Genomic DNA, 24413 nt, shown 5'->3' with positions numbered 1-24413 from the left:
CTTTTTCAACAGTCTGTTCTAGGTGTGCAAATGTTTTTATGCAACTAAAACTTCATGTTAAAATTTAAAATGTGTTTTTCTTTTCTTTTTTACATGTTTGATATGTAGGTGTGCGAATGTTTTGAACTATTATGTTAAAATTAAAATTCAATAAAGTTGAAACTCCTTGAGTAAAATGAAGTGTTCCATCTCGTAACTGTGTTGTGTGTGTGAAGTACAGGAAGTTGTCACCGGTTACCATGAACACAAACCAAGGATTCGTCCGAAATCAGTGGCTGCATCCGAATTCATAGTCCCTACTACCTACTCCCTACTCCCCAGTGATGATATCGGACAGTAGGCTACTCGTGAACTCAATACTGCCACCATCTGACACAGTCAGGTTATTCCCTCCCCAATGATTGTGGATTGCAAATTATTCTAAACACATAATGATGGAGCTTTTATGCATTTGTCGCAATTCTATAAAATAATGTTATTTAAATAGATATATTTTTTTTATTCATGGATGAATGAAGGAATGAATGAATGAATAGGTTAATGACAATATGTTTTTAGGCATTTAGGCCTATGTTCGTGTTATTCTCTTTAAATAACAGGCTATAGGCCTAATGATTATCAATACATTAATGCAACATAACTGATTCCTCTCCTCTCCCACCGCACCATATTATCCAGCAATATGAAAACAGTGCACCACCTTGACAATATTCTTTTGACAATGAAAACATCATGACATCATTGAATAGCATTTATAACCACATGAACCCCCACTATATGCCTCTTCTGGCCGGTACCAGGTCATCTCGCCCCTTTTCCAACTCGCCCCGGCGAAAAGTGAAGACGGCTCGCCACAGAATTTCGAAAAGTGAAGACGGCTCGCCCCGAGCCGTGGAGAGCCCGCCCCCAAAGCGTGGACAGCTCGCCCCAACTCACGGATATCTCCCCAACGCACAGTTATCTCGCCCCGTGTTTGGCTTCGGGGGTTGAGGCAAAGTAGTAGCCTGACCAGTTTATTAGCAAAAGAGACACATGAGGCTGGAGAGCCTAGTGAGTTTGCACCTTCTTACAGAGCAAGAGCAAGAGCAGAGGTTTCCAACAGGAAAAAATTACAAGATGTATTGTGCCAGTTCAATTCTTGTTGGGAGCGTACCTATGTTCCCCAGGTTCTATGTTCCCCACCATGCAAAAAAGGTTATTTGTTCCCCACTTAGAATAAACCTAAACCAGAAACCTAACCTAGTAATTATAGTAAGACTAAAAGTATTTTAGCAACGTAGTCTTACTTTTAGTAGCAAATTCTGATTTAAGCTCAGTCTTTGAACAATCCATTGAACTTTAGGCCTGCCTAGGCTACTTAAACTATCTAGTCTTAGCCAACTAAAAATTAACACTGGCATAAAATAAACTAAAACATAATTGCTCAGACTCAAACATTCTTTGTTCTGTACTTATACATACAATTGTATTATACAAAACACTGAAGTCCTTAAACCAGAAACCTAACCTGGGGAACATAGAACCTGGGGACATAGGGATGACCCCTTCTTGGGACGAGTACAAAAAAGCACAGAAAGTACAGTTGAATACTTTAGTAGTAGAGTAGTAGAGCGCTTTGGATAAAAGTGTAAGTGCAGCTATATAAATGCAACATTTACCAAAAGGATTAAACCCAAAAAATCACAATGGCTTGTTTCTGCACAATTTTATCATGTGCGTCACAGAGTCAAATGAACATGCTTGCACACACTAACTGGAGGAAAGTAAATTTACACAATGATATGCAAATTAATTAACACCTAGCATGCCTTTGATTGTCAACTTAGCCTCACAATGGTTAGCCAGCTACTTTTAGTTTTGAGTTTTATTGGGTTCAAACATTCAGGAAAGCAGTTGATGATTAGATTCCAGCATTAAAACACTTTGCATTATGTCTGAAGTAGTTTATACACAACTGACATGTAACAATGTTACAGATTTTACAAAAATATTATAAACATGAAAATGTTCTTGGCAGTGGTTCTGAACCAGTGGTCATTGAGGGGGTTACAATTTACAATTTAGGCATTTAGCAGACGCTCTTAATCCAGAGCGATTTACATTAAGCAATAACAAAAACAAAAAGCATGGCATACATCAAAAGTAGTTATCATGAAACATGCGTAAGCTAAGAACGTAACAGTGGAGTATCTATGTAAACTATACATACATACGTTCTAGCTGATCCCCAGCTAAATGATGGAGAGTTGGTAACCAAATGGATCCAGAATAAATATTGATGTGAAAAAGGTTGAAAACCACTGAATTAAGGTATATTTAGAATGGATAAAAATATGTGATTCATTTGCGATTAACAATGGACAATCATGCGATTAATCACGATTAAATATTTTAAATTGATTGACAGCCCTAGTATAAAGATATATTTTAGGGGTTAAGGAAACTTAGATTTTAATATATTTAGGCATAAGAACATCACATTGCTTTACATTTTACAAGCTTGTCTCTGCCTCAAAATGACTTGATTTAATTATTGTATCTACTCATTAAGAGACCTGAGTTAGATTCCACAAATAATACAAGTTTTCATTTGTCTAATGCCGTTAAATGTGATAAACACAGTTTTGTTTAAAGAAACAATTGCTTTGAATTCATCCTAAGGATTCTGCTTTGTTTTCTATGTTTATAAAACATAAAAATACAAGTAAAAATCACTTGTTGTTGAAATGCATTCACCAATGAATCTAGTAAAACAATTCATGGACTCACATGTGCCACACTGTGGCTGATTTGCCACACTATACCCATTGACACCTTTAAATTAAGTGTGAATCGTGGTACCACCAAAGATAGTGTGGAACCACATAGGCACCATGGAGGCACTCAAGTGGTATCACTGCCAGTCTCAACTGCTCACCACTGTAGGTTCATCTTACGGTGGACATGTTTGCCTGAAAAGGAATCTTTGAAATGTTTCATAGTTTTAGAAATATAGTGCTTTCAAATTTGAGAGTTTTACAATGGGGCTCAATGGCAGATATTGGCACGTCAAAAAAGCACTTTCACCTAGAAACTCCATTCACACTTTTTATAATTCAGCTTACTGTGGAGACATATGCTGGAACTTTTTACTTTGAAATGTTTTGTAGTTTCTGAGTTATTTAACTTTAACGCCCAATGCATTCTCAATGGCAATAGCACAAACTTTGGCATGCTACTAGTCCTACATACTTACACCTAGAAACCCCATTCAAGCCTACTTAGGTTCATCTTACGGTGGACATGTTTGCCTGAAAAGGAATCTTTGAAATGTTTCATAGTTTTAGAAATATAGTGCTTTCAAATTTGAGAGTTTTACAATGGGGCTCAATGGCAGATATTGGCACGTCAAAAAAGCACTTTCACCTAGAAACTCCATTCACACTTTTTATAATTCAGCTTACTGTGGAGACATATGCTGGAACTTTTTACTTTGAAATGTTTTGTAGTTTCTGAGTTATTTAACTTTAACGCCCAATGCATTCTCAATGGCAATAGCACAAACTTTGGCATGCTACTAGTCCTACATACTTACACCTAGAAACCCCATTCAAGCCTACTTAGGTTCATCTTACGGTGGACATGTTTGCCTGAAAAGGAATCTTTGAAATGTTTCATAGTTTTAGAAATATAGTGCTTTCAAATTTGAGAGTTTTACAATGGGGCTCAATGGCAGATATTGGCACGTCAAAAAAGCACTTTCACCTATAAACTCCATTCACACTTTTTATAATTCAGCTTACTGTGGAGACCCATGCTGGAACTTTTTACTTTGAAATGTTTTGTAGTTTCTGAGTTATTTAACTTTAACGCCCAATGCATTCTCAATGGCAATAGCACAAACTTTGGCATGCTACTAGTCCTACATACTTACACCTAGAAACCCCATTCAAGCCTACTTAGGTTCATCTTACGGTGGACATGTTTGCCTGAAAAAGAATCTTTGAAATGTTTCATAGTTTTAGAAATATAGTGCTTTCAAATTTGAGAGTTTTACAATGGGGCTCAATGGCAGATATTGGCACGTCAAAAAAGCACTTTCACCTAGAAACTCCATTCACACTTTTTATAATTCAGCTTACTGTGGAGACACATGCTGGAACTTTTTACTTTGAAATGTTTTGTAGTTTCTGAGTTATTTAACTTTAACGCCCAATGCATTCTCAATGGCAATAGCACAAACTTTGGCATGCTACTAGTCCTACATACTTACACCTAGAAACCCCATTCAAGCCTACTTAGGTTCATCTTACGGTGGACATGTTTGCCTGAAAAGGAATCTTTGAAATGTTTCATAGTTTTAGAAATATAGTGCTTTCAAATTTGAGAGTTTTACAATGGGGCTCAATGGCAGATATTGGCACGTCAAAAAAGCACTTTCACCTAGAAACTCCATTCACACTTTTTATAATTCAGCTTACTGTGGAGACACATGCTGGAACTTTTTACTTTGAAATGTTTTGTAGTTTCTGAGTTATTTAACTTTAACGCCCAATGCATTCTCAATGGCAATAGCACAAACTTTGGCATGCTACTAGTCCTACATACTTACACCTAGAAACCCCATTCAAGCCTACTTAGGTTCATCTTACGGTGGACATGTTTGCCTGAAAAGGAATCTTTGAAATGTTTCATAGTTTTAGAAATATAGTGCTTTCAAATTTGAGAGTTTTACAATGGGGCTCAATGGCAGATATTGGCACGTCAAAAAAGCACTTTCACCTAGAAACTCCATTCACACTTTTTATAATTCAGCTTACTGTGGAGACACATGCTGGAACTTTTTACTTTGAAATGTTTTGTAGTTTCTGAGTTATTTAACTTTAACGCCCAATGCATTCTCAATGGCAATAGCACAAACTTTGGCATGCTACTAGTCCTACATACTTACACCTAGAAACCCCATTCAAGCCTACTTAGGTTCATCTTACGGTGGACATGTTTGCCTGAAAAGGAATCTTAGAAATGTTTCATAGTTTTAGAAATATAGTGCTTTCAAATTTGAGAGTTTTACAATGGGGCTCAATGGCAGATATTGGCACGTCAAAAAAGCACTTTCACCTAGAAACTCCACTCACACTTTTTATAATTCAGCTTACTGTGGAGACACATGCTGGAACTTTTTACTTTGAAATGTTTTGTAGTTTCTGAGTTATTTAACTTTAACACCCAATGCATTCTCAATGGCAATAGCACAAACTTTGGCATGCTACTAGTCCTACATACTTACACCTAGAAACCCCATTCAAACCTACTTAGGTTCATCTTACGGTGGACATGTTTGCCTGAAAAGGAATCTTTGAAATGTTTCATAGTTTTAGAAATATAGTGCTTTCAAATTTGAGAGTTTTACAATGGGGCTCAATGGCAGATATTGGCACGTCAAAAAAGCACTTTCACCTAGAAACTCCATTCACACTTTTTATAATTCAGCTTACTGTGGAGACACATGCTGGAACTTTTTACTTTGAAATGTTTTGTAGTTTCTGAGTTATTTAACTTTAACGCCCAATGCATTCTCAATGGCAATAGCACAAACTTTGGCATGCTACTAGTCCTACATACTTACACCTAGAAACCCCATTCAAGCCTACTTAGGTTCATCTTACGGTGGACATGTTTGCCTGAAAAGGAATCTTTGAAATGTTTCATAGTTTTAGAAATATAGTGCTTTCAAATTTGAGAAATGTTTTGTAGTTTCTGAGTTATTTAACTTAAACATCCATGGTCTCAGAGGGCATGTTGTGTTTCACGATTTCGGAGGATTTGAAAAAAAGGTGAAAATCACAGAACAGCGAAAGGCTATACTTCATGGTCTCTGAGGGATTAGGATTTTCTCAAATCCTAATTTTCATGTTTGACCGTGGGCTATGGTGATAATATCATTAACACATTGAGCTGTATTTGGTAAGAACACATTGAGCTGTATTTGGGTAAAATGGAAAAGGTGGATTAATTTAAATATCTAGGCCTCTGGCTCGACCCTCAACTCTCATTCAAGTTTCATATTACCTCTGTTGTCCAGCAAGTACATTTCAGCCTGAAAGTACTTTATCGATCTATTAACTGATCCACCCTTCAGGTCAGAAAAATCACAACTAATCCTCCCAATATTAGACTATGCTGACATTGTTCATCAAAATACTTCTGAAACAAACCTCGATCCTCTTAATGTAACTTACAACAATCTCTGCAGCTTTATACTGAGGTCATATAGGGACCTATATGACCCATATATAACACATATATACACTGTGTTATGTATGAGTCCCTTAACTGGTTAACACTTCAATCTAGACAGCACTTTCACTGCCTGCTATTTATCTTCAAATGCATTCACTTTAACTACCCTGAATATCCAAAACAATATCTCTATCTTGTAGATAGAGATAATAACAAAATAGCTCACCATATCATCTGAGGAATAGAGTATCCTTATTCCACTGTCCCCACCAACATTAGGACCTTATTGCACTGTCCCCACCAACATTAGAAAATAAGTTGGCCGAAATACAATACAATACAATCTTCCCAGTTCTCTTAGATTGATTAACTCCTTCAATATCTTTAAAGCCTCTATCCTGACTCATCTTCAAATACCCTGCTCCTGCTTCTAATATGCCTCAGATGGTTTTCTCTGTTTCTCACAATGCAAGCCTGTGAAGAAACTGTAATTTAACATCTACATTTATTTAACATTTTTAACATTTTAAAATTATTTATTCATGTCGTTAATGCATGTTATCACATGTGCACACAGTATATATGTAACGGTCTGTAGTCTGTTTTTGGTTTGATCTCTGATCTATGCTCATCATCTTTATATGAAAAGGCAACACAATGAGCAGAAAATAAAAATAAACCAGGTAAATATACAACAAATTGAGCAGAGCACTGCAGGGACTTGAACCCCGTTCTGGTAAACCAGGAGTTCCACACCAGTGCCTTCGTTTGTTTTGTTGTAATTTACAGGTCCATTATTTTCATCTTTTTCTCAAATCCTGCAAAATCATGAAAAACGGCATGCGGTCCGAAACCTGTATGCCCTTTTTTGTGATTTTCATATTCTTTTTCAAATCCTCCAAAATCATGAAAAACGGCATACTATAGCTGAGTGCACGCACGCACGCACACACCACAGTAGGCCTACAATAGGGCGACTAGGCAGTCACATACAGTATGAGGGACGAGGGGACGACTGTCCTCTCCAGCAGTAGCCTACTCTAGTCTAAAGTGACTGGTGTCTGTCTCATTTCTCTCCAAAACATACTCTCTCCCCATGCCTTCGGCCTGGTGAAGACAACGAGGCCATGGACTATAGCCTAGTATGTTGTTTTCTTCTTTTTTTCAAATCCTCCAAAAAAGTTAAAAAAAGAAAAAGTAGGCCTAGGCTACTTATTTAATTCAACTAGTGAGCCTATGCCTGCATCTCAGCCTCACAAACAAACAGAGCTCAAAATAATACAATACAACATAATATTAACTTCATAATCACATCACAAAGCAACAACGCTTCATCCCGACTAAAACTTCATTAATTCAATTCCTTTCATGCCAAGCAGCTAATTAGCTAAGCTAACACCTCACCTGAGTTTGATGGTAGGATGGAAGGATGCTTCTGTTTGCACACAATCTTTGTTTAGAAGGCTGGAAGCTTTTTTTTTTTCTTCTTCACCATCCTATAGTAAAACACTGAATGACTCTACTAGGCTCTACTCGACGTCCATGTCAAGATGTTTTGACTATTTTTACTATAATAAAACAGCTGAGCTTGTAACAAACACACATAAGTAGTGCTGACCGTCTGTTTGGGGTGTGTCAGTGTAAATAAAGGGACTTTAGCAAATCAAGGACTTAAAAAGCCCGCCCCTCCCAGAGAGAGAGAGGTTTTATGCATCATTATAATGTTCTTATTTTGATCACAAGACCCATTGATCCAACAAGTCTCTGCAGGTTTTCTTCAATTATGAACCTATAGGCTAATAGGCCTATATATATATATATATATATTATTTTTTTTACAATAAAAGTATGAATACTGCAACTGTAAAAGTACTGAATTAAAAATGCACTTGAGTAAAAGTACTAAAGGTGTTGGCATCAAAACATAGGCATATTTATTTAAAGTAGCTTACCAAAAGTACAAGTACTCATTGTGCAGAATGTTAATTCCATTTCAAGGTCTCAAGTGTATACAAATATATGCAAATCATTTGAAAATAGCCCACAAAATAGCCCACAGTGCGTCAGGATGCGACTAACCAAATTATCTACAAAAGCACTGATAGGCCTAGCCTAAGATTTAGACTCTTGTAAACCTTCACTTAATGCAGCCCACAGAGGTTAATATCGGAATACTGATATATTATTGATTTCAGCTGTTTTCAGAATTCTGAGCAACATATATTAACTTCCTCCCGGGGGGATCCTGAGGCGTTCCAAGGCCAGCGTGGCGATGTAATCCTCCCACTTGGTCCTCCTTGGGTCAGCCCAGGGGTCTCTCCCCTTCCAGTGCAGGGACGTGCAACGATGGACCTCCCTAGGGAGACACTCGGGAGGCATCCGTACTAGACGCCCGAACCACCTAATCTCTAAAGGCCTATTCATAGTCTGGATTTTCAGTGGAGGTGACCACCGCTCCAGTGGTGAGGTGACCACCGGAGCTGTAATAACGTAGAGCGGTGGTGAGTTTGGGAGTGGTTTGCTCTTCACCGCGGCTCCGTGACGTCATGTTGTAGTTGCGGTGGTCACCTCACCACCGATAAATCAGACTATGAATTCTGATGAAATCAGAATCTGGATTTTCGGTGGTGAGTTGACCACCGAACTACAACATGACGTCACGAGCCGCGGTGAGGAGCAAACCACCGCCACCGCCCCAGCCCTTCTCTCTGTTTTTACTCACCACCGCTCAATGTTATTTCAGTGGTCACCTCACCACCGAAAATCCAGACTATGAATGAGCCTTAAGGGAGATGCCATGCAGCCACCCCGTGACCCGTCTGTGAGAAAACTCTCATGATAAATGCTTTTTTTGTTCTTGCTTAATGTAAATCGCTCTGGATTAAGAGCGTCTGCTAAATGCCTAAATTGTAAAACTCCTTTTGTCCGCTTGTATCCGCAACCTTATTCTTTCGGGTCATGACCCACATACATATTGGTTCAAATAACCTCTTATAAATCGATTGATGGATGGAAGAATAGATAAAACCGTGGATACGGTTACATTTATTGTCAAGCCGACTTAATGGGTATGTGAAATCATGCATGTGTATGTGTAGCAGAATAGAATAATGTCAATAGCACAAGCGGTCCTCCGTGTTTAGGCTTTTAATCGTCATTTTAACAGCTCCAACAATTATATTATCTCCTAACAAAACATCTTAAAAGCCCTTCTCTGAATCTAGTTGCATCCGAGCGTAAACACAGTAGAAACCAAAATGGCTTGTAGGACAATACACACAACATATGAGGCCATCATGATTTCCTGGGTCCATGTAAGCCACAGTTTCGTTTTAACCTGCCACGCATGTCGGGACCCACGGGTTCGTTTTAACCTGCCAGGGGTTTTTCCATGTCAAGGAACACCATCTGAAATGATATGCCAGGGACCCACACAAGACGATTTGTACAGCTCTAGTAGAGATTCTCAACCATTTTAATTCCATAAATAGCAGATCTACAAGCTCATAGCGCGCCACCGAGTGGCGCGCTACGAGCTTGTAGATCTGCTATTTTTGAAAAATCGTGAAAATATTTATTTCAAAAAGAAGATTTTATTTGGTTTCATTTTACACTCTCAAGAGTTAGAGATCTAATAAGGGTCCATTTGGTTACCAACTCTCCATCATTTAGCTGGGTGGGGACCACCTGGAACCCCCTCAAGGACCACTGGTTTCGCAGCACGTTAAAGGGATAGTTCAGATTTTTTTAACTTAAGTTGTATGAAATACTTGCCATTAATATAGTGGTTGAATCTGTGTTAATTGATTGCCCGAGTCCCATGGTGGGAGTTCTGCTCTGGTTTTGGTCAATATTAAGTAGTTCCGGTCATTTTGTGGGGGGCACTGGGGCCACGCAGTAAGTAAATGAATCCACAAAACGAACGTAATTTGTATTGTTGACCTATTTCTAAAATATTAGCGCGACTTTCGTTCAACTTTGACCCCTCTATCACATGGAACTATGTTTTGGGCGTAGTGATATGGACACAAAAAACATAGTTCTGTGTGATAGAGGGGTAAAAAAAGAACGGAAGTTGCACTAATATTTTAGAAATAGGTCAACAATACAAATGACGTTAGTTTTGTGGATTCATTTACTTTTACTGCGTGGCCCCCAGTGCCCCCCACAAAATGACCGGAACTACTTGATATTTCACCAAAACCAGAGCAGAACTCCCACCACGGGACTCGGGCAATCAATTAATACAGTTGCAACCACTATATTAATGGCAAGTATTTCATACAACTTAAGTTAAAAAAATCTGAACTATCCCTTTAAGGCATGTTAACAACATTGGGCCTTCCGGCACTCCATTGATCAATTACTTGACCTTGTACGTTTTACTGACTGTTAAGGATTGTTAACGTTCTTGACAATATAACCTTTGTAACAGAAAAAAAAAGAATTACAAAATAACATGAATTAAACATTTTCAATTCAGATTGTCTTTTCCACTAGGCACTCCATTGATCAATTACTCGACCGTGTACGTTTTACTGACCGTTAAGGATTGTTAACGTTCTTGACAATATAACCTTTTTAACACAAGCCTTCTCTTCTGGGAGTCTCCCTGGCACAAAACATGTTCAGATGGGTTTGAGCTCTACTGATTTAGAAGGCAGAATCGGTATCAGGTCTCAACGGGTTTCCAAGTACAAAAAAGGTGAAAAAAAGGTGCTGCTAACAGTCATCCGCATGGCTGCATGGCTGCATGGCTGAGCTGCAAGGACGTGCAGAGAGTGTTAAAGGGGCAGGGGCTGAAATCTCGTAAGAGGGCACTTTTGGACAAAAACAGCGAAAATAGCAGATCTACAAGCTCACAACGCGTCGCGCTGCGACGCGTTGTGAGCTTGTAGATCTGCTATTCTCGGGGCGCAACCCAGCACTCTTTCTCTAGTGGAGATGCGGTGTAACGACATGGGTTTCTAAACAAATTTGTTCAACGCAAAATACTGTGTTCACGTTCAGGAGACTTGCGGCATGGCATGGAAAGGAGTGGCGTTTGCATTTCTTTTCAACCATGTAGTAAAATGCTGCATTCGTTGGTCTGGAGAGGGCGGTTGTTTTACAGACGGGTAAAAGGGCAGGGGCTGAAGCCCCCTTTGATGTCTATGTGTGCACGTCCCTGGCTGAGGTGACATCTCACCACCTGGGTCACAGAGACAGTCCATGTGAGTCCTTGGTCCCCTCCATGTTGTAAAACAGTGGTTTTCAAAACTTTTCATATCAAGGCCCATTGTTTAATTGTTTATTGGGTATTTGAGCTATATTATTGGGTATTTACAGTAAGGCTCTGTTGTCATCCATGCTAAACCCCTTATCCCTAAACTACTTTGCTTTTTTTTTTTTTACCATTTAGAAAAACATTTGCTGTGAGCTTGTAGATTGGCTATTTTAACTATTAAAAAAATGTTTTTTCAAAATAGTAAAAATAAAAAATAAAATAAAAAGTTTAGGGATAATATAAGGGGTTTACCATGGACGAAAATATAGCCCTTAGCCTCTCAGGCCCAAAATTTGGAATATTTTGTTGCCGTTGGGACAAGATTTTGTCCACAATTCCATTCTGTATTGATGTTGGTACCATAGAAAATATATAACAGGAAAACGTCAAATTGTGTAGACGTCTTGTAAATTAACTAATGCCAGATGTTTAACAATAATTTAACTCTTGAGAGCGTGACATGAAACACAATTTGGTTTCATTTTACGCCTCTCAAGAGTTCAAGATCTAATAAGGGTTCCATTTGGTTACCAACTCTCCATCATTTAGCTGGGTGGTGGGGACCACCTGGAACCCCCTCAAGGCCTCACTGGTGGTCCCTGGGTTGACAACCACTGTGGTAGAACAACAGTCTCATGAGAAGAACAGCTTCGCACACAGCCTCTGGGTGTCTTCAGGACAGGTCACCTCATGGCCGATGGTACGAGGGTCAGCGTAGATCTCATAGTCGTTGCCACCCTGACACACACACACAAACACGCGCGCAGACAGACACACACACAAACACGTGCGCAGACACAGACACAGACACACACACACACGCACGCGCGCAGACACAGACACACACACACACACACACACACACACACACACACACATGTAAGTAATCAACTGGGGAAGTTTCATGGTGATAACAATTTAATATAGGTATGGTTACGAGTTGGCTTTGTTTTCTTGGCTTACAGGTCTTTAAATAAATGCTTTTTCAAACGTCTATGGGAAACATGAATGGGGAATTATTTCCTGGGCCTGTCGTCGTCATCATGATAGGGGACTGCGACGCCCTATAGATATTTGATATTCATTTTAGCTGCCCCGCCCCCTTCCTATGAAGTTGAACAATGGGTTTGTATAGGAAGAGCTGCCCTCTTCCTATACAAACCCATCGTAACTTCAAACTCTATTCTGAATTTCTGCTAAAGAATTATATCAAATATCTAATCAAGCAACTTCAAAACTGCCTGCGGTGTTCACATAAGCCTGATCGGACGATAACATTACCAAACGTTGTATCATTTTCACACCTACTTTTATTGGAGAGGAGAGGAACAGCCACTGAGTACGTTTACATGAGGACTGAAACCCCCTCTTAAATTCTGAATAAAAGTTAAATCCTATTAAACGTTGTCATGTAAACACCTACAAAAACTTAAACCCGAATGAAAATGCTCAATGCGATTTAAAAACCATTCCGATGTAACTGCCCGGATTATTCCGATGTTGAATGCGATTGAAAAAAAAATTGGACTCATGTATACACTCATTCGGATTTAAGTTCATTCTGGTCTTTCTGAGCATGCTCATTTCCAAGGCGCTCGAACTTCAAGGCACTTCCAATATTGCACTCATTTCCAACGCTCGCCAAGGGAATATATCTTCGGAGGAGTTTTAACATAGAGTGCGTTTTTTCGTGCATTTTGCAGACCCGAAATCCACACAAAAAAAACGTGGAGCAGCAGCAGTTGAGGAGTGAGGATGATCCCCCTGATCTGTGAGTGTTCAAAGATCGTAAAATCGTAACATTTGACACTCTCAAGAGTTAAAAATCTATAAGGGTCCATTTGGTTACCAACAGGCACATCTTGGGTAAGCATTATTTTCGTTGATCAGCTCCGCAGACATTGCTGCAGCATTAGTAAGCACTAAGCAGTACACCAATGTTGCCAGCAGAGGGCAATGTTACTCCACACATAAACCACCATCGGTTGACCAAAATGTTGAGTTTTAATGAAGCGAAATGTTGTAAGTGTGACGAGTCGACTGCAGATTCCGTGTAGAAACAAAGCAATTGAAAATGTCAACCATTCATGTAAAGCCTAATCTACAGAGATATAAAATATTTAAGGTGTTTTTAACTTTTAATTATAGTTATAGAGGGCCGGGCAAGTATAATGTATTAAGGCATACACGTCTCATCATCCAGGGATCCTTTTAAACAGGTAATGTCGTTAGTAGGAATGAACATAGAAGCGCCCGGGAGGAAGTGGACTAAGAAAAGCTTGTAGCGCGGCACTCGGTGCCGCGCTACAAGCTTGTAGATCTGCTATTTTTTTTAAATATCGTGAAAATGTGGCACAAATCTTTGAATATATATTCTTTCAGAGCGAACGTTATTAACTCAAATCTTTGCTTCTGAGGGGTTCCTGGAATGACATATTTTCAGATGGGGGTGTCGGCGGCCAATTACATAGGCTATAATCTTTGGGGTCCTTTGACATGAAATCTTGAGCACCACTTATATAGAAACATAGGTATTTCGGAAAGCTGTCAGGATTTAGAAGACTTTCTTTTTCATTTCGACGTCAGGCCAAAAATGGATTAACATAACTCACCGGTTTGGTCTTGTCTCCAAAGAAGTGGATGGTGTTGAAGTTGTCCTTTTCCACGATCCCCAGACAGTACCTCTTGTCCCAGCCGTCTGGGAACACGTCGAAACTAATCTGACCTCCTGCACACGCAAAGATATTTTTAGTTTTAGTTTTAGTCGATTTCATCGACTAAAACTAAGACGAAAAATGTTCGTCGACTACCTTTTTCCACTGACGAAAACTAAATGGAAACTAAATCAAAACTATGCTAAAATAACTAATAATGACTAAAAACTAAGTTTTTATTGATCATTTCGTCAACGAATAAAAACTAGACTAAAATGTTAGGGAGGGACTATAGTGGACAAGAGATCCAGTATAAGTCATTTTACACTTGGTTGCATGCTGAAAATAGCAGATCTACAAGCTCACAACGTGTCGCAGCGTTGTGAGCTTGTAGATCGGCTTGTAGATCGGCTATTTTCAGAAAGTCATTACAGCGGCATCAAGCTCGCCCAAATACATTTTAGTCGACTAAATCAACTTCAGTCGACTAAAATCTTATGATATTTAGTCGACTAAAAGACATTCCAGGTGACTAAACCGTGACTGAAACTAAATTAAAACCATTCAAGAGACTATGACTAAAACAAAAATCCAAATTTGCTGGCAAAAACAACACTGACACAATAACAGGAATATGAGCTCACATAGCAGCAGTGTTGATTTTGTCAACAAAAAAAAACAGATGAAAAATGTTTGTCGACTAAAACTACGGCCAAAAATGTTCGGCGGCTACCATTTTTCTCTGACGGAAATTAGATAAAAACTAAATGAAAACTAAGCTAAAAAAAGACGACTAAAACTGAGACTAAATATATTGACAATTTCGTCAACAAACGACGGACTACAGTGAAGAGATCCAGTAGAACTAAAACACAAGTCCTTTGCATGCTGAAAATAGCAGCGTCACTGTGCGATGCTTTGTGAGCTTGTAGATCTGCTATTTTCAGTCTAAAAATCTGCCCTTATTACGAGTATGACGCCATCGAGGCCTGTCAAAATACAGTTGTTTTAGTCGGCTAAATCAACTGTAGATTCAGTCGACTAAAACTAGACCAACACCGAGTTCAGTGTTACGGTACATAAATAATACAATCTTTCTCCGTAGGCGTTTAGACGCGACATCATGCGTGTTGTGTTGTGCGTAGATGGACAGTGCATGACGGACTCACCGATAGAGAAGGACAGTCCTTTTCCCTTGAACTCTTCTCTCAAGACCGACACAAACTTCTCTCTGATGCCTTCTTTCTGGAGACATTTCAGAAGAAAAAAAACAATACAGTTGTATTGTTTTTTTGGTCAGAATCCTTCACAATGATGCTTTTAGGCCTCTTTTACACGGCGACCATATCCAGATAAAACGTTCCCGTTGCATTCTCATTTTGTATTGACCCTTTACACGAGAACGCACACTTTACGAAAACGCTATAATGTCGCTAGGTGGCGGTAACGGGCTGCCAAATAGACCAGTCACCCACGTTACGTACAAGAAGAAGAGCCAGCTCCCCCTTCACGCAACCCTATCGGGGTTTTGCTTCCAGAACACAACGTGGTTGTGGCCGTCGCTCGCTGCCTGCTTTCTATAACGCATCGAGGTGACAGACAGGCTGACAGACAGCCCATAGCATGCAGGCAGAGCGTGCCACAGGACCATGCTGCACCTGTGATGTTCCTTTTTACTGACACCAAGTTTTAAATAAGAATTGAACGCACAGAATATCAATACGAAGCAACTGAAAAACAGGTTATTTCAATGGTAGTGGATGGAGAGAAAGGATTTTTGTCCAACCATGAAACAGCAACCAATGGGTGCGAAGAGGTGCACAACCATGGGCGGGACTTGACAAAGGGTGAATTTAGCAACACATACCAGGCTTTCCTCCGAGGTGGAAAGCCTGGTGACGCGAGGTTAGGTCTCTATACTACCTCCCCCTGGTCAGCCGGGGCACCTGATGGGTGGGGAAAGGAACTGGTTGGAATAGCGTGTTCCTTCCACGCGCTACGTTCTACCAGAGAGACGGAAGAAGGAAGGAAGCATGAGCTCAGTTCAGGGCTCTCCCCAGGTTGGCAGAGGGAGAGTAGAGCCCAGGATTACAGTTTAGGCAATTGGCACCGGGTGAAGAAATGGGTTACAAAAATCGTGGGATTTTTTTGTTAGCGATATTGACGTCAGACTTTGGTGCTCTATAGAAGTGGTTTTCAACCTTTTTCATATCAAGGCCCATTATCTATTTGGCATTTGAGCCGCGGACCGCCATTTGAGATTTAGCCTCGCAGACCCAAAACATATTTTTGTTATCGGTGGCTAGGATTTTGTCTACAATTCAATGCTGTTGGCAAACGTTGATCAAAATAACAATTCTTCTACATTCTCCAATTGTGTAGACTTCTTGTAAATTAAGTAATGCAGATGTTTAACAATAATGTAACTCATTTTATGCTCTCAAGAGTTTAAATAATGTTTAATAATCTAATAATGGTCCATTTGGTTACCAACTCTTCCATCATTTAGCTGCATGGGGACCACCTGGAACCCCCTCAAGGACCACCGGTTGAAAACCACTGCTCTACAGCGAGTGCTGCATGAAAAGCCGTACCTTGTCGAGTTCATAGAACTCTATTCTCTCCTCTTGCGTACAGCTCCGTCCGACGGGCGACACGTTCAGCATGCCGTTACGAAACTCTATGAATGTCCCCCTGCATGGAGGAAAGACACAGACAATGAACAATTCATTAAACTCTTGTTTACCTATGATCCTATTTCTATGCATTAGATGTAATTGCCTTTGTGTCACTATCTTACTGCAAGTCACTCTGGATTAAGAGTGTCTGCTAAATGCTGTGTGTGTGTGTGTGTGTGTGTGTGTGTGTGTGTGTGTGTGTGTGTGTGTGTTTGTTCGCGCGTACCTCTTTTTAGGGAGTTTAATCTTAGCCAGGTAATTGAGACAGAAGTTGATGAACTCTTGAAGAAGCTCTTCTCCCATATGTGCCTGAATGGACTAGTAACAAAGTAGGAGGAAACGGTATAATTTAGATTTAGTACCCAATAGCGATGCTTACTATCATAATTTATTACACAGCTTGGTTGAATTCTTGACTTGATTGGTCAATCGCCAAATTCAGCTGTGTGTTATTTCTGGATAATGACCGCTGCCGTGTAATAAGCAGGATAATAAACGGCTCGGCGGTCCCGACCTGTTTATCATCCCTTTTACGTAACAAAAGCTAAAAATCACAACTTTGTTGTGTTTTTGTAGCGAGTGAGTGAATTACCTGGATAGAGTGTAGCTCTCCATTCTTATACGCAACCAGACCATTCTCAGCAAAAACATAGTCCACCCTTTGTATCACTGTGGAGAGAAAACACGCACGCACGCACACGCACACACACCCGTGTTATGTATATACATTTGCTTCTTTACACACGTTGGCTAAAATAATAATCGTATTTGAACGGGGGACCCCCTCATCCTGACAAGTTGTAGACAAGTTTGACTCGGTTCCGTTCCACAGATAAATATTGTGAGCTTGCAGATTGGCTATTTTGACGTTTTTCTTTTCTTCTTTTTTTTTTAAAACATAAAGAGACAGATAAAATTAATAAAGTACAAATCATAAAAAAACAAAATGAGACTGCATAGGTGTGTGAATCTAGATTCTAGATCTCCATCCGTTTCTGATTAATTGTGCAGCACTAGTATAGACTTATACTGTATGTTGGTTCACTGTTGAATATAAGGCAAAGCATCTGTGGACCCCACGCAAACCATTGGGGAGCCCGACCATAAGAGTATATAAAAGGATAGAGACATTGGGGGGGTCCCGACCATAGAGTATATAAAAGGATAGAGACTGATCTGGCGCGAAGCTCCACCCCCCCCCCCCCCCCCCCCGATATTCATGTCAGTGGAAGTTGCTCATTGGCGTTTTGAAGCACCCGGAAGAGCCATCCACTTCCGCCTTTTTTTCAGTGCAAAATCGCTCAACGTTAAAGCCCAGCTGCACGGGGTTTCCCAATCATACTTCCACGGGTCCGCCTGCAGTCCCTCCTCTTACCACTAGGGCCCAGTGCTTCAATGTTGGAAAGCCTCACTGGCCCCTTGGTCCCGACCCACAGTTTGAGAACCACCGTTATAGCTAGTGTTGTGTGTACGTGTGTGTCTCACCGTCGTCTCCTAGCTGCTCTTTGATCTTGACCAGGTCCGACCCTCCGACCACACCCACACGAACACGACCCTTCAACTTCTGCATGAACTCGGACATGTCTGGAGTTGCACGCTGAAAACACAAAAACATGCACACACACAAAAACAATAAATAAAATAATAATCACGATTCATTCGTTTCACTACTTTACAATGGAGGTAAAATAAAAATAAATAAATAGATAAACAGAGTTGTTCATCAGTGTTGAAGGTTTTATGGTCATGATTCACCAGGAGGAGCCTGGATCGTTTGATTCTAGGCTTAAAATAATTGATAAATTGATGAATTGACGTACAGTAGCCAATAGCCAATTTACACAATGTGTCGAAACTGTGTCGCATTGTGAGCTTAAAGATCGTCTATGTTTCACACTGACGTGCAACAATGTGTAAATGACACTATTCATACAGTAGATAACGCTGAAAGGTCACGTCACATTACACAAAACATGTTTGGTAGCATTCTAAGGCTACTGATTTGGGGACGTGTCTACTATGGGATGTAAGTGCTATTTTTAGAAGTGAGGGAGCGCACCTATAATGAAATACTGTGACAGTGCTGCACCTATATTGAATTACATCAATATATAAATGACAAAAATACAGGACAAAATACTGCTCACACATGTACAATATAGATAGATAGATAGATAGATAGATAGATAGATAGATAGATAGATAGATAGATAGATAGGTATATATTGTACACATAATGTGTGAGCAGTATTTTGTCCTGTATTGATAGAGACTTTTAGAGGCATTTCGTTTTTTGAGACCTTTCTCATCCCACAGGGGAAATTGGGTTTCAGCTTCACCCCAGCTGAGTGTGCTGCCCCCCTCAGAGGAGTGGTGGGTGGGGGGGGGTAGTTAAAGGTCAAGAACCATGCTCAGGGACACTCTGAAACATTTCTGAGGGCTGGGCAACGTGTAGCCTTGCCATGGGCCCCGGAGAGGGGGTCATTTGGGTCGAATGTCCCCGCACTATTTGGGAATGCATATGACTGGTGTATTTTTTATTAATTTTTTTCCGAACCGGCGCTGGTGGTCTCTCTAGCACCGTTGCCATTTTGTTGCGCAATCGCAGTCATTGTGTATTGGCTGCCGCTGCATGCTTGCCTCTCGCCGCAATGACCATTCTGGCTGTATAGCCTACCCTAGGCATGCAGTAACTGACCATTCTGGATAGTATATATAGCCTACCCTAGGCATGCAGTAACTGACCATTCTGGATAGTATATATAGCCTACCCTAGGCATGCAGTAACTGACCAGTCTGGCTGTGTAGCCTACCCTATGCATGAGTAACTGACCATTCTGGCTGTATAGCCTACCCTACGCATGAGTAACTGACCATTCTGGCTGTATAGCCTACCCTACGCATGAGTAACTGACCATTCTGGCTGTATAGCCTACCCTACGCATGAGTAACTGACCATTCTGGCTGTATAGCCTACCCTACGCATGAGTAACTGACCAGTCTGGCTGTATAGCCTACCCTACGCGTGCAGTAACTGACCATTCTGGCTGTATAGCCTACCCTACTCGTGCAGTAACTGACCATTCTGGCTGTATAGCCTACCCTACGCGTGCAGTAACTGACCATTCTGGCTGTATAGCCTACCCTACGCGTGCAGTAACTGACCATTCTGGCTAGTATATAGCCTACCCTACGCGTGCAGTAACTGACCATTCTGGCTAGTATATAGCCTACCCTAGGCATGCAGTAGGTTGCTCTCTAGTCTCAACTCTCCATCTCGGATATTGTCCCCCCACTTTTACGTCAAGACGGCGCCACTGAGACTTGCGTTTCCTGCACCTCCGGTGAGACTTTTTTGGCAGTAGTTATTCTCCAGGTGTCGTCTCCTCGTGAGATGGAGATCATGCAACTGTGTGTGAGGTTAACATTCAGTCTAGACTAGTCTGGTGGTGGTGGGACCCTTGCGGTAGGTGCTTAGACAAACCCCATTTAGACTGCAGTCACATCAGGTCAAATCCGATTCAAAATCTGATTTTCATCTCAAATCCGATCTTTTGGCCCGCCGCATTTAGACTTATTTAAACAAATCAGATTCCAATCTGGATGTGGCACAGATCTGATTCAGGCTAGATTCAGGGCAGGCTAGATTTGGCTGCCATGTACCCAGCGACAGAGACAGCACCATTAATTCTTTGAGACCATAGATGTTTGAGACACACATAAGCACACACACAGAGGCATTTGGGCGTGTGGCAGAGTCAGCCATGGTTTTGTAGGTGCAAAACAACACGCACAGGTATTACAGCAGCATCAATTGTTTGAGAGACAAGATCATATATTCACTAATAATGATAAGATCCCAGACTCCTATTGCAAGACTATAGCCAAAGTATCATGCTGCAGCCAGGGACCTGCAACCTGAAACAATGTCTACGGGAAATATTATTTACAAGGTTCTGCATGGGCCACAAAAAGGAACCACAAATATCCACAGAAGAAGCATCTTTCTGTGGATAAAAATAAAACATGTGTGAAGTGAGGGGCGCTCTTATAATCATATGGCCATTCATTTTCAATGGCATTTGATTCAATGTTTGGGTTTACACAAACACTAAAAGGCGGCTGACCATTCATTGTCAATGGCATTCAATTCAAAGGGCTTTCATTATTGGCATGAGAAACATACGCTTACATTGCCAAAGCAGAAAGCATTCAATGTTAGTCTTTGTAAAAAAACACACAAAACTGACCATTCATTATCAATGGCATTCAATGTTTGTGTGAGGACAATGTTTGTGTTTACACAAACACTCAAAGGTGGACATAGGAGCACCCCTCAAAAACCAACCATGTTGCCTATGCCAATTAAACCGGCATTTACCAAATAAAACTAATTTATTTTAAAGTTTTCATCATGTTTTGTTTTCATTCATACATTACCTGTCTGGCTGCGGTGAGCGTGCCGTCCACGTCGAACAAACAGAGCACACTACTGTCAAACATGGCTTCATTAGTCATTATGTTTTATTAAACTAATGTATTTATCTGTGTGTTTTGTCCTACAGTTTGTTGTCTGTGTGTGTGTGTGTGTGTGTGTGTCTGTCCTGCTCCTGTTTCGTTACGTTCTGTTCCTGGAGGAGGAGGAGCAAGTAAAGTATATCTCTCCTGTCTCCACAGACCGGTTCCTATTGGCAGTGCACAGCTTGTATCCGGTCTAAGGCTTGTATCCGGTCTAAGCTTGTATCCGGTCATTCCCACAATGATAAGATAGCGGCGCACAAGAGGTGGTTTCTGTATCCGCTCTGAACCGGATCTGCAACTTGCAGAGCGAATTTCCCTTTAGGCGCAACAGAGAAGTGACGTGGAAAGAGCGACGTCCCTGCAGAAAACAGCAGATCTGCTGAGATTTGCTGAACAGTGAATAGTAGGCCTACGGAAGTGCGCAAACTGCGCATACAATTCAATTCAATTCAAAGAAGCTTATTTCATTTCATTTCATTTCATTTCATTTCATTTCATTTCATTTCATTTCATTTTATTTTATTTTACTTTACTTTTGGCTAACCATAACCTTAACCATGGGAGTGTACACATGTGTAAACAAATTAAAAATATAATAATAGGCTATGTGTGTCGTTTTTAGATTCATATTATAGAGAGAGGTGTCCCTCCTTTCACAGATTCATATTATGAAAAAAAACGACATACGGTATTATAATTGGTAATTTGTTAAAGTGACCTTTATTTTGAAGGGCCACGGACAGTCGACGTCGTCGTGTTGACTGACTTTTTACTTGACACACTATTGCTTTGTTACCAAGATTGAAACGTGAACCTCCTCGTGTGTTTCCTCACAGTGCTCACAGTATAGTAGCTGTTCTATCTCAGGCTGAAAGCTTCTTCCAGGGTGGTTGTGTAGGGTTGTAGTGTATAGTTCTATCCGTCATGGCTGCTGCAGAGGCTCGCAGGGTGATCATCTACGGTGGCAAAGGAGCGCTGGGTTCCGCATGCGTCCAATACTTCAAATCTAAACAATGGGTGAGCTGAGCTGCATGTACTGTGTATGCATCATATGTGCTAATGTAACATAATAATGTGCTCTGTCTGAGACTGAGAGCAGCCAGTGTACACAATACACATGGATCCATGGCTGTCATGTGGTCATGTCATGTGTGTAGGCTCTAAGAATTCAATTAAATTCAATTCAAAGGAGCTTTATTGGCATGAGAAAACACACGTTTACGTTGCCAAAGCAAGTGTCACATACAATAAAAAACAGTTGAAAGTGGGATATATACCGTTGGTGGGGGTACAGCATTAAGTAACTGAGCTATGTCACATTGCATCGTTATATACATGTAATAGCAAATCACAAGTAGTATACAAAAGCTTAGTTTAAAGGTAGCAGCTCTGTTTAGATGTGCAGTAGGTCTACTTGGTGCAGATAGTAGTCCTTGTATTCCATCGACTAACCTTATGCTGCAACAGTTCACAAATCTCGCTGCTGAATTCAATTGACCGATTTGACTGTGTTAATTGTCTCTGTGTACAGCTGGGAACATCATGTTCATTCAAATGAATGCAGTGGATCTTCTCCATGAGGGATCCAGGGACCCCCACCCAGGGGTTTCTTGGGGGGGTTCTAGTAGGGTGTGCCCAGCAGCTATGTAGATCTTCACCATGTAGTATACAAATAGAGAATGTACAAGAATCTTACAAAATAATGGTGTTCAATATAGATTTGGAATATCATGTGCATTTTTTATTTTATTTTTTAGGCTTTGTAAATAACATTGCACAGGGCATATGGCAAAATAACTGAAATAGACATATTGAATATGACTGACAATACCCGGGTGACACTATTACAGTAGGCTACTATACAAAAAAGTGTGTGTGTGCGTGCGTGCGTGCGGACAGTGGACTACAGTGGACCTTACTTAGCTTGACCAAACGTCAGTGCAAAGGTCTGCTAGTATTTATGTAAGACGTTGTATGTTTCCAGCTCGGCTATTTCCATTATTTAAAAATAGTGTAAAGTTATTACATAATGCTGTCTGTCTGTGTACATTTTTAAGTTAGAACTGCCCTGTAACAAGTAGGGCCTAAATGCCCTACTTGTCCACACCAATGCAACTATAGTTGCAAGAAGTTGCAGTGTCCTGGACTGACCAGTGCCATTTTGAAGTGACTCTGGTTTGAGGTCAAGGTGCAGTGAAGCAATAATGAGCTGTACTGGAGGTTAGGAAAGAAGCCACAATGCAGAAGAAAAACTGCATGACATTACAATGATAGATTCATGACTTTGTATTACCAGCTAATAACAACATTCTTGCATATAAATATTAACCTAGGCTATATACCGTATAAACATTGCACTATATTAGTAGTATGGTAATGCAATTTATTGTTTGTATATTACACAATGATACTTAACTATCTCTCTTTCTTCCTCAATTTGTCTCTCTCTCTCTCTCTCTCTCAGTGGGTGGCCAGTATCGACCTGGCATCCAACCAGGAAGCCAGTGCCAACGTTGTGGTCAAACCCACGGAGTCCTTCACCGAACAGGCTGAACAGGTCAAACGCAGGATTTACTGGAAAACTAGCTTTGAGTTTGTAGATCTGCTATGTTCAGCGTGCAACACCGTTCACGTGGAATGATGGAGTATAGACTATCCGTAATAGGCCCATTTCGCGGATACGGCCATCTTGGATTAATCGAGATGCATTCTGGGTATGCTCAAAGAAGGTCGCTTCAGTTGGATTTTTCCAGCTGGGGGAGATGATACCAGGCGGCCGTTCGCTTTGCCTGTTCGCGCGACTTCTCGCGTTGTATGTAATCGTGTATGCTCTAACTATCCCAGGTTTGAACATGGCTTTACGCGTCAATTCCAGTAAATGAGTTAAGCCTCCGTAACTCTGAGAGTGTACAAAAGTCTGTACACTCTCAGAGTTACATCAACACAGAAGATTTTACAGTCAAGTCAATCGGACTGGGTGATCTTAAAACGAAAGAAAAGTTTTAGGTTGATTGATTGATTTGAATGATGAATTAACCCATTCTGGACGGGAACCCCTTTTGGTGTTTTAAT

General features: G+C 40.5%; 2 protein-coding genes and 1 long non-coding RNA gene across 3 annotated transcripts in view; 1 reads left to right on the top strand and 2 right to left on the bottom strand.

Moving 5' to 3' along the window:
• LOC306922264 overlaps positions 1 to 11124 on the bottom strand; it is a 147881-nt gene extending 136757 nt beyond the window's left edge. The window contains exon 1 of the long non-coding RNA XR_013789893.1: positions 9560 to 11124. This is a non-coding gene — a long non-coding RNA (uncharacterized lncRNA). The remainder of the gene's footprint in view (positions 1 to 9559) is intronic.
• A 6-nt stretch (positions 11125 to 11130) lies between these two features.
• On the bottom strand, positions 11131 to 21448 carry LOC306922260 (phosphomannomutase 2-like). Its single transcript, XM_079499711.1, has 8 exons — positions 21261 to 21448; positions 18306 to 18417; positions 17413 to 17489; positions 17047 to 17138; positions 16737 to 16836; positions 15312 to 15387; positions 14101 to 14216; positions 11131 to 12226 (listed from the first exon to the last, which is right to left on the bottom strand). The coding sequence occupies exons 1-8, from the start codon at positions 21336 to 21338 to the stop codon at positions 12122 to 12124; spliced, it is 756 nt and encodes a 251-aa protein (XP_079355837.1). The 5' UTR covers positions 21339 to 21448; the 3' UTR covers positions 11131 to 12121.
• A 529-nt stretch (positions 21449 to 21977) lies between these two features.
• The window catches only part of LOC306921640 (dihydropteridine reductase-like), an 8198-nt gene continuing 5762 nt past the window's right edge, over positions 21978 to 24413 (top strand). Inside the window, exons 1-2 of the mRNA XM_079498867.1 lie at positions 21978 to 22358; positions 23806 to 23898. Of these exons, the coding sequence (XP_079354993.1) occupies positions 22266 to 22358; positions 23806 to 23898 (186 nt within the window). The 5' untranslated portion in view covers positions 21978 to 22265. The remainder of the gene's footprint in view (positions 22359 to 23805; positions 23899 to 24413) is intronic.

The sequence above is a fragment of the Electrona antarctica genome, assembly GCF_951216825.1.
Source record: "Electrona antarctica genome assembly, chromosome: 4".
NCBI classification, from domain to species: domain Eukaryota; kingdom Metazoa; phylum Chordata; class Actinopteri; order Myctophiformes; family Myctophidae; genus Electrona; species Electrona antarctica.
The sequence above is the reverse complement of the archived record's forward strand: the minus strand, read 5'-3'. Positions and strand labels throughout refer to the sequence as shown.

What these genes read in the sequence shown, in the direction of transcription:
- LOC306922260 (XM_079499711.1), bottom strand. Translation starts at nt 21,338, where the DNA reads ATGACTAATGAAGCCATGTTTGACAGTAGTGTGCTCTGTTTGTTCGAC. An exon ending in CGCTCACCGCAGCCAGACAG is followed by an intron (nt 18,418 to 21,260) that starts GTAATGTATGAA and finishes TTGTGTTTTCAG; the next exon opens with CGTGCAACTCCAGACATGTC. An exon ending in AGAGCAGCTAGGAGACGACG is followed by an intron (nt 17,490 to 18,305) that starts GTGAGACACACA and finishes TTCTCTCCACAG; the next exon opens with TGATACAAAGGGTGGACTAT.